Genomic DNA, 10,456 nt, shown 5'->3' with positions numbered 1-10,456 from the left:
AACCTTCCTTCCGAGGAGTGGCTGGTGGGTTTGAACCGCCAGCCGTCTGGTTAGCAGGCAAGTGTCTTAGCCACTATGCTACCAGAGCTACATAGGAATAGAATTTCATCATAGGTGGATGCATGTTTATTTTATTACAGATACTACCTCTTGATAATGGCCCTCCTAATAAAAGGGCTACTTTGAAGGGTCCCATTCTTTTGTTAGTAGATTTTTCTAAAACTTATTCACTAGCTGTTGAATGGCATCACTTTGTTGTAAGGGAAGAAAATCACATTATGGGCTCTGGTTCTCCCTGCAAATTTGTGGATGTTCTGTCTCAGTAGTTTTCCTGCCAGTCCTGGGCCCTGGGCTTTTCAAACCCAAGGTCTTTCCTCGGGACCTGTTCAACTGAGGTTCTCTTAACATGCATATCATTAATACTTTTTAGTGTTCAAACTAGCAGACCTCTTCATGCTGACTGTAATGTAAGATTTGCTTACTGACCAGATAAGCTTTTAATTGTTAAGCAAGAGATTTATACATTTATTCATAATTATCTTTTTGTTTTTAGCTGTTTGTTTTACTCAGTGCCATGGGATGCTCGGGTACTTTCTGGATAATTAAGACCAGAGGTTCATGTGCAGTCTGCCCACTGACGTTACCAGCAGGCTGATGGCTGGTTTCTGGTGTTATCTGAGCACTCAGCAGAGCTGAGGGTGCATGTGGGCCTCCAGTTTGGGCTCTGGAGTCTTGATGGGTTGTTTCTTTCTAGGTCCTGTTTTGCTGCGTTCCTATTGTCTCTACGTCCTCCTGCTTGCCATCAATGGAGTGACCGAGTGTTTCTCATTTGCTGCCATGAGCAAAGAGGAGGTTGACAGGTATGTAACCTTTAATCATGGACTTCAGACAAAATGAAGCAACTTGCCAATCTTTTTTCTATCCATTCTGAATATGCTTCTGCACATGGCTCTTTCAGAGGTAAACTTTAGACCCCTAGCATGGTGCCTTCCCCTGGAATCTCTACTGCACAAGCACAGTTTACTTCATGGCCCTCTACGGTGGAGATGGAAGGCAGCAGCTACTCTTATCTTTACTTTGTGGAGGGAGAAGTATCACCTGAAGGGTGGCAGAGTCATTCACTAGACAAGCTAGACTTCTGTTCCTCCAGCTTCTTGTCCATTGCACCTTAAGAGTAGTCCTGACACATCTGTAGATCCTTGAGACTCTCAGGGCTTCTGTGACCCCTCTCCTCAGAGAAAGGCCAAAATGCATATACACTTTTTGCCACCTTTTTTTCCCCCATCCATTGACTGACCCTGCCTATGGGTAGAAATCCCTCATGGAACTTGTTAGAAATGATTCCTAACCTCCCTACCAACACTACTCTCTCTCTCACCACTTCTATGGAATCAGCAGGGACTCCTGCATACATGTATATGCTTTAAAAGCTCCTCAGTGATTCTGATGTGAACTCCTGGCTACGAGCCTGTGTCTCACACCTAGGATCATCCCACACTTAGTTGTAGGACAGAGGTTTCTTGTGTTTCAAATGCCATAAAACAGCCAGACAGTATCTTAGGGTATCACTGTAGGATGAGGTTAAGGAAAAGGATAGAACTGATAGGGGAAAAGATGAGAGAGGAAGACAGAGAAGAGATAGAGTGGATGTGGATGATGAGTGAGTAGCCCATTATTCTGCTGCTCTTTGAGCCCTGGATCCCTTGGTGGTTTTCATACTGTTCTATAAAGCCTGGAGGAGCTCTGGTGGTATAGTAATTAACATACTCATTGCTAATCAGAAGGTCAGCGGTTTGAAACCACCAGCCACTCTGTAGGAGAAAGATGTGACAGTCTGCTTCCATAAAGATTTACAGCCTTGGAAATCCTATGGGGGCAGTTCTACACTGTCCTTTAGGGTCACTGTGAGTTGGAATTGACTCAATGGCAGTGGGTTCAATAACGCCGTGAGTGCTGTTGAGCACACTTAGAGGCCCAGTGGTGGAATGAGACAGGAAAAGGTAGCTCAAAGAGTTAGAGAGCCCTTCCTCTTACTCAAAGCAGCCTCTGTTGGCTTCCCATCTGGAACTGGGTCACTTAGAAACTTGGTAACTTTGTTTGCTACACAGTGGTTGAGAACTTGAGTCTCACACCCCAGTGTTCACACCCCAGACTGATCAGATTTCCCTAGAAAGTTCCTCCCAGACTGAGCTAGAATTTTAGGGGCTTAGGCCAGGGAATCTGCTTTATTACACAGCTCCTGGGAATTCTGATGGACTTTGGATCATTGACCCAAACCATCTTTCATGGCAAAAAATACATTGAGCTCTGTGACCCATTACACTCTTAGGTGTATGTCACTGAAACAAGAAAAGATTTAATAAGGCAGTGATTATCCAGTTATGTGCAGAGTAAACTGATGATTTTTATTCTGTTCTACTTCATTTTTCAAAATGATTCACTAGATTGATTTCCTAACCTACTTGTAGGTTGTAACCCATAGTTTTAAAATAATAGTCAGGATGATTTTTTTACTTCCAATAGTTAAATTTATAGCTATAGAATTTAAATCCATCCTTTTTTTTTATGGATGAAAAGATCTGTTTAATTTAGGGTGAGAAAAAAAATATATATATATATATATGTATTTTAAATTGTGTCTAACATTGAATGATTTTTTTGCAATGTAAAACTTACTAAGTGAAATACTGTGGCATAATGGAAAGAGCCCAGGACTGGGAATCTAGCTTTTTTAAATAAATTTTATTACAATAACTTCAGCATTAGCATTGAGGGAGAATGTCAACACTAAAGCCATTTAAAATGTTTTAAAATATATATTTTACAACCAAATCACAAAAGAGTATAGACAGTGGTTAGTTGCTTTCTTTCCTCTTCTAGACATTGAACCAAAGGAAACAACCTTTTAAGTCAGTTGTAATGGAATTTTGACAGTATATAAACATCTGGAAAATTATTTTCAGGATATTAGTCAACATAGAGAAAAGACAGAGCATCTTTTAATGCAGTTCTCATCCAGGGTAATCACTTCCCCTAAGATTAAAACATGACTTTAAGCATGGTCTTCAGACCTGTACTGAACATACCAACCCTAGTTCTGTCTGGGCCCTGAGCTCCTGGCCCTGCTCAGAGCACATGAAGTTCATGAGCTAATCACAGACCATGGTGTTATTTCATCCCTATGAATTTAACCAGGCATAATTCTAGTAAGGGTTGTTATTGTAGAATTGAGTAGCTTAGTTAAATGTTATGAATGATAAAGATGATTTCACATTAGATATTTTAGATTCTGAATTAAAAATAAAACATTGATAAAAAATATGGACTTTAACTAAATCAAATTATGGTTAACCAGTGTTTTTCTAAATAAAAATAGGGATTTGGTTAGATATGAGATATTAGGACTTCCTTTGAATTGCAAGCTGTTTCTTTTTTTAATAACCTCATATTCAATATATTTAGAATATGATTGGTGGACTTTTCATTATGCTCTGCTGAAGAATTTTTGTTCTGTTTTGTTAAGGACATCTCATTTTCTTTTGTTCACTCAACAAATATTTTTTGAGCATCTACTCTAACAGGCATTGTTTTAAGCTCTGGGAATACAGCAGTGAGCAAGACAGAAGAGATCCCTGCTGTTCTGGAGCTGATATTCTAGTGGGGGGAGCAGATAGTAAGCAAATAAATAAATAAATAAGAAATTGATGTAAGGTGCAGAAAATTGAAACAGGGCTATGTGGTGAGAGTGAGGCCCTTTTAACTTAGGTAATCTGGGCAGGCTCCTCTGAGGAGATGGCTTTTAAGCTGAGGCCTGGATGACCAAGAAGAGTCCACCATGAAAAGATGGGGACAGCTTTTTCGTCTGATTTGTTGGCTATTGAGTACTCAACCTGGAGTTGAATACTCCTTAACTGTTGACTGATGGATCAGTGTCATCTACTCACATTGGCACACAAAAAATCAGTGCCGTCCCTTTCAGGGCTGCAGAGGCTACCCTGTGTGACTGCCCTTATGTATTTAATCAGCATCCACCATGTGATGCTTGAGTTGTTGCAGTGGTAGACCTTCTTGACCATCCATCTTCTGATAAGCCTGATTTTAAGTTCAGTATCTTCTTGAAGGATGGAGAAATAAGCATTCATAAATAATTTACTATTGATGTTAACCAAGCCTTATGGAATAGTCATTATTGTCACTGATTAATCATTATTCATTGATTGAGAAAGTGATATTTTAATTGCCTCTCTCAAATTCCCATTTTTTCCTGAAGTGGATTATGTCTAAGATTTTGGAAAGTTCTGGGAAGTTCAGCAGCTGCAGAGCCCTCTTGTGGGTGGACATGGCTTCAGATGTTTATGACGCTAAATGAAAAGAGTGGCATCACAGTAAAACCAACCAAAATAAAAAGGGTAATATCAGGATACTATGAAGAACTATGCTCCAACAAATTTGAAAACCTAGAAAAAATGGATAGATTTCTAAAAACACACTATCTACCTAGACTAACACAGACTGAGATAGAAATTTTGAACAGACCCATAACAAAAGAAGAAACTGAACAGGTCATAAAAAAACCTACGAACAATAAAAAAAATCCTGACCCAGATGGCTTCCGAGCAAATTTTATCAGACATTCAGAGAAGAGCTGACACCAGGTCTACTCAAACTATTCTAGAATATAGAAAACGGTGGAGTACTTCCAAATTCATTTTATGATGCAAGCATAACTCTGATACCAAAGCTAGGCATAGACATCACTAAAAAAGAAAATTATACACCAATATCCCTCATGAACATAGATGAAAAAAAACTCAGTTGTCGAGTCAGATCCAACTCATAGCAACCCCTCCTTGGGTTTCCAAGGCTGTATATCACTAAGGAAGTAGATTGTCCAAACTTCCTTCCAAGGAGTGGCTGGTGGGTTGGAACCACCAGTCTTCTGGTTAGTAGTCAAATGGCTTAGGCACTTCACCACCAGAGCTGCAAAAGTTCTCAACAAAATCCTCACTGATAGACTCAAACAGCATATCAGAAAAATAATACATCATGACCAAGTGGGATTCATACCAGGTATACAAGGATGGTTCAGCATTAGAAAAACAATCAATATAATACACCACATAAAGAAAAGGACCATGTGATCATATCAATCAATGCAGAAAGGCATTTAGCAAAATCCAGCACCCATTTCTTATAAAAACATTAAACAAAATAGAACAGAAATTCCTCAGAATAGTTAAGGACATATATACAAAACCAACAGCCAACATTATTTCAATGGAGAAAGGCTGAAAGCATTCCCCTTATAAATGGGTACCAGACAAGGATGCCATTTATCACCACTCCTATTCAATATTGTATTGGAAGTCCTAGCCAGAGCAATAAGACAAGAAAGAGAAATAAAAGGCATCCAAATTGGGAGAGAAGAAGTAAAACTATCTCTATTTGCAGATGACATCATGCTCTATGTGTTGTTGTTGTTGTTGTTGTTATATGCCATCTAGTCGGCCCCGACTCATAGCAACCCCTCCTTGGGTTGCCAAGGCAGTATCACTACAGAAGTAGATTGCCCAACCTTCCTTCCAGGAAGTGGCTGGTGGGTTTGAACCGCCAGCCTTCTGGTTAGCAGTCAAGTGCCTTAGGCACTATGCTACCAGAGCTCCTTCATGCTCTACGTAGAGAAGCCCAAAGACTCCACAAGAAAATTACTGAAGCTAACTAAAAGCTTCAGCAAAGAGGCAGGGTGCAAGATCAACATACAAAAATCAGTTGAATTTCTTTACACTACCAAAGAAAACTCTGAAAAGGAAAACTATACCATTTACAATAACCTCCCAAAAGATGAAGTGCTTAGGAATAAATCTAACCAGAAACACAAAAGACCTATGCAAAAAAAAAAAAAAAAACTACAAAACACTACTACAAGAAACCAAAAGAGACCTACATAAATGGAAGAATGTACCATGCTCATGGATAGGAAAATTTAACATCATGAAAATGTCAACGCTATCCAAAATGATCTATAGATATAATGCAATTCCAATTCAGATTCCATCATCATTTTTTACTAAGATCGAAAAACTGATCACCAACTTTGTATGGAAAGGAAAGAGACCCTGGATAAGTGAAGCACTACTAAAGGAGAAGAACAAAGTAGGTCTCATACTCCCCAGTCTTAAACTTACTACACAGCCATGGTAGTTAAAACCACCTGGTACTATACAACGACAGACACATAGACCAATGGGACAGAATTGAGAACCCAGAAATAAATCCATCCTACCTGTGGTCAGCTGATCTTTGACAAAGGGCTGAAACTCAGTAAATGGTGGAAGAGATAGTCTTTTTATAAATGGTACTGACAAAGCTAGATATCTATTTGCAGAAAAATGAAACAGGACACGTATCTTACACCACATGCTAAAATGAAATCAAGTTGGATCAAAGACCTGAACATAAAACCTAAAACTGTAAAATTCATCACAGAAAAAATAGGGACAAATTTAGGGGCCCCAATTCAGGACATAAAAATATACTATCAAATATAACTAAAACTGTACAAACACCAGAAGACAAAATAGATGATTGGGACCTCCTAAAAATTAGACACTTATGTGTATCAGAAGATTTCACCAAAAGAGTGAAAAGAGAACCCACAGACTGGGAAAAAAATTTGGGCCACAACATATCAGACAAGGGGCTAATCTCTAAAATGTATAGAAAACTTCAACAGTCTAACAACAAAAAGACAAATAATCCAATTTAAAAGTGGGCAGAGGACATGAATAGACACTTCAACAAAGAAGACATTGAGGCATCTAACAAACATATGAAGGAATTCTTGCAATCATTATCCATTGTTGTTGTTGTTGTTATGTGCCGTCGAGTCAGCCCGGACTCATAGCGACCCCTTCTTGGGTTTCCGAGGCAGTATCACTATGGAAGTAGGATTGCCCAACCTTCTTTCCGAGGAGTGGCTGGTGGGTTTGAACCGCCAGCCTTCTGGTTAGCAGTCAAGTGCTTTAGCCACTATGCTACCAGAGCTCCCCATTATCCATTAGAGAGATGTAAATCAAAACAACAATGAGATATAATCTATCTATTATCTATTATAATCTATTAGTGTCAGCACTAATAGCAAAGCTCATAAAAACAGAAAACAATAAATGCTGACAAGGGTGTGGAGACACTGGAATCCTCATACACTAGTAGGGGGCCTGTAAAATGGTGCAGACTTTGTGGGAAATGGTATGGCACTTCCTTAAAAAGCTGGAGATAGAAATATCATATAATCCAGCGATCCCACTACTAGGTGAGATATCTTAGAGAAATAAGAGCCATGGCATGAACAGATATAAATGTTCATGGCAGCACTATTCACAATAGCAAAAAAAAAAAAAAAGGAAACAACCCAAATGCTCATCAATGGATGAATCGTTAAACAAACTATGGTACATACACAATGGAATACTATGCAATGTTAAAAACAGTGATGAATCTCTGAAACACCTCATAATATGGATGAACCTGGAGGACATTATGCTGAATGAAATTGGTCAATTGCAAAAGGACAAATATTGTATAAGAGCACTATTGTAAAAAGTCAAGAAAAGTGTTTCACACAAAAATAAATATTCTTTGATGGTTATCAGGGATGGGAGGGAAATGGAAGGTAAACCACTAACTAGCGCATAGGCACACACACACACACACACATATACACACAAAAGAGTTTATGACTGGCTTAAACTCCAAAGACAGTGACATTTTCATGTTACCCATATTCTGTATTTTTAAGCATAGAACACCCACATAATAACATGTTCATACATATAACATGCATAGTATAGCACCTGAAGATAGGAAACTAATGTGCAGGGGTTGCATGATTTGCGAAAAACATGTAACGCTTGCATTATTTGCATAAAAATACAGTAAATTTCAATGCTATTAAAACTGACTGGTTTATGGGATTCTCTGAGGTTCTTTTCTGTGAATTCATGTTCACAGCCACTTACTTTTCTTTTTTTTTTTTTTTGTGGGAATGCTGTCTTGGGACCATGTACCCACTCTCCTGCCTTGCTTGTCTCCCTCTCCTCAGATACAATTTCACGATGCTGGCCCTGTCATCCTCTTTCCTGGTTTTCTCCTATCTGCTGACCCGTTGGTGTGGCAATGTGGGTTTCATCTTGGCCAACTGCTTTAACATGGGCATTCGGATCATGCAGAGCCTTTGCTTCATCCACCAGTACTACCGAGAGAGTCCCCACCGACCTCTGGCTGGCTTATACCTGTCGCCAGTCCTCCTTGGAGCATTTGCCCTCAGTGGTGGGCTTACTGGTGTTTCAGAGGTGAGACTCCCTGCATCCTTCACACCACATGCGTTTTCAAGCTGTCCACTATCCTTGCCTCTAAGGCTTCCCATTCCTGCTCTGCCTGAACCAACTGTTTGCCTCCCCTCTCCCTTCCCCTAAATCTCTGGGACAGCATCTTATGGTAGGCCTTAGGACAAAACAGTGTCAGCAGTAGGAACAAAGTAGGCTCTCAATATGCAATAATTATGTCTTTTATCTGAATGGGAAGCTGGAACTAGAGGGCCTCTGCCTTCCCTGACCTGCCCCAGGGAAAGGAGGTGTGGATGGAGGAGCCAGGCATAGCCAGAGACCGTAGCAATGACAATGTTTTCTTCCCTCAGGTGTTCCTCTGCTGTGAGCAGGGCTGGCCAGCCAGGTTGGCACACATTGCTGTTGGGGTCTTCTGTTTGGGAGTGACTCTTGGGACGGCATTCTTCACAGAGACCAAACTCATCCACTTTCTTAGGACTCAGTTAGGTGTGTTCAGACCCGCTGACAAAACAATGTGCTCGAAGATGCACTGATGCCTATGGTACCTGGACCAGTTGTGGGACAGTTTTGTGTGCAGAACATATTTTCTGCACAGAAGAACCCTGGTGAAGGGGCTGCAGTGGTGTGAGACCAACCCAGCCAGGTGAGGCATTGGAGGGAATCACTGGCTAAAAGCCTGTTGTCCATTTGAAGTCTTAAACACGAGTGAGGATTCTTATTTTTAAATTAAGAATGAAAGACCTTTTAAAAGAGATAAAATTATTATATTTTTAACCAGCATTTTTCTTTTCTATCGATGAATTAATTCCTTTTGAGTGTGATTAACCTTTGCAGCTGTCTGCTCCAACAAACTATCTTATATGCTAATAGTTAATAATCATCTGGCCAAGAAAAAAAGATGTGGCCATTTTACCCTTTGTGGAATATTTAATCTATTACTTAAAAGAAGGAAAGAGACATGATGCTCTTCACAGAACAAGAACAACGTCGTCCTGGAATTGTGGAATGCTCAGTGCTGTGGTCTGGGCTTTTGGAGTAGGAAAAATGTCACTTAGTAAGAAATCCAAGAAATGAAAAATGTGAAGTTTTTCAGATTGCATTTCCCAGAGTTAGCTCGGGAGAATCACGTCTATCATGTTCCCTGCTGTGTCCCCAGGCCAGCACAGTGCCTACCCAGAAGGGCCTCAGCATTTGTCAATTGAAGGGTGGGTGAAAGCTGATAGAAGACCCCTGGCCTGCCCACCCCATAGAGGGGAGTTTTAAAGGATATTGTCATCCAATATGAACTACTTTGTCCCCTGAAGGAAAGCTGCTTTGCAGTAACTATACCTTCTCCCATAGAAATTGCACAGATGACAACTAAAGTTGAATAAATGGGTCTTTTGTTTCCCCCCAGAATAAAATAAAAACCAAACTCACTGCCATTGAGTTGGATCTGACTCATAGCAACCCCTCCTTGGGTTTCCGAAGTGTTATCATTACAGAAGTAGATTGCCAAACCTACCTTCCAAGTAGTTAGTAGTCAAATGCTTTAGGCACTATGCCACCAGAGCTCCCCCAGAATAAAATAGGGTCAAATTCTATATGACAAGGATCACTGAATTAAGCACCTCTCACTGACCTCTTGCTTCCAGCATTGGTCAGTACAACTGAATTCCAGCCCTAGTACAAGCATGGCAGACCATGGTCTGGTCCTCCAGGGTGTGAGCCCAGGCTAAGCCTCACCTTCCTGCACCCTGCAGATGAGTTCAGTTGTCCCAGGGCAGTGAAGCATTTTTCTTTTTCATTAATGTATTAATTCCTTTCAGATGTGATTAACCTTTGGAACTACACGTGCAAACTGTATCTTGGATGTTAATAGTTAATAATCATTTGACCCAGATGTCCCCAAATGTTCCATGTTTATGCTTGGTCCAGTAAGGGTAACTTGATAACTTGTTCTGGGCAGTGGCTTATTAAAATGCACTCACTTAAATATCCAGTAGTCCAAAAGTTAAAATGAATAAGTAAAAATCCAGAGCCCAGGCTGAGGGAGCAGGGATCTAGACCCACCAAGACTGGACCCATCACCTTGACACGTTTTTATCAATTCATAGGGAGAATGCTTTGCA

The 10,456-nt window shown here is 40.2% G+C and overlaps 1 protein-coding gene across 1 annotated transcript in view; it reads left to right on the top strand.

Annotated features, from left to right (window-relative positions):
* RFT1 (RFT1 homolog) overlaps positions 1–8,878 on the top strand; it is a 77,092-nt gene extending 68,214 nt beyond the window's left edge. Inside the window, exons 11-13 of the mRNA XM_007957938.2 lie at positions 755–860; positions 8,102–8,351; positions 8,696–8,878. Of these exons, the coding sequence (XP_007956129.1) occupies positions 755–860; positions 8,102–8,351; positions 8,696–8,878 (539 nt within the window). The remainder of the gene's footprint in view (positions 1–754; positions 861–8,101; positions 8,352–8,695) is intronic.
* The last annotated feature ends 1,578 nt before the right edge of the window (positions 8,879–10,456 follow it).

The sequence above is a fragment of the Orycteropus afer genome, unplaced genomic scaffold, assembly GCF_000298275.1.
Source record: "Orycteropus afer afer isolate SDZICR_OR568_19922 unplaced genomic scaffold, OryAfe1.0 scaffold00824, whole genome shotgun sequence".
Classification (NCBI taxonomy): domain Eukaryota; kingdom Metazoa; phylum Chordata; class Mammalia; order Tubulidentata; family Orycteropodidae; genus Orycteropus; species Orycteropus afer.
The sequence above is the reverse complement of the archived record's forward strand: the minus strand, read 5'-3'. Positions and strand labels throughout refer to the sequence as shown.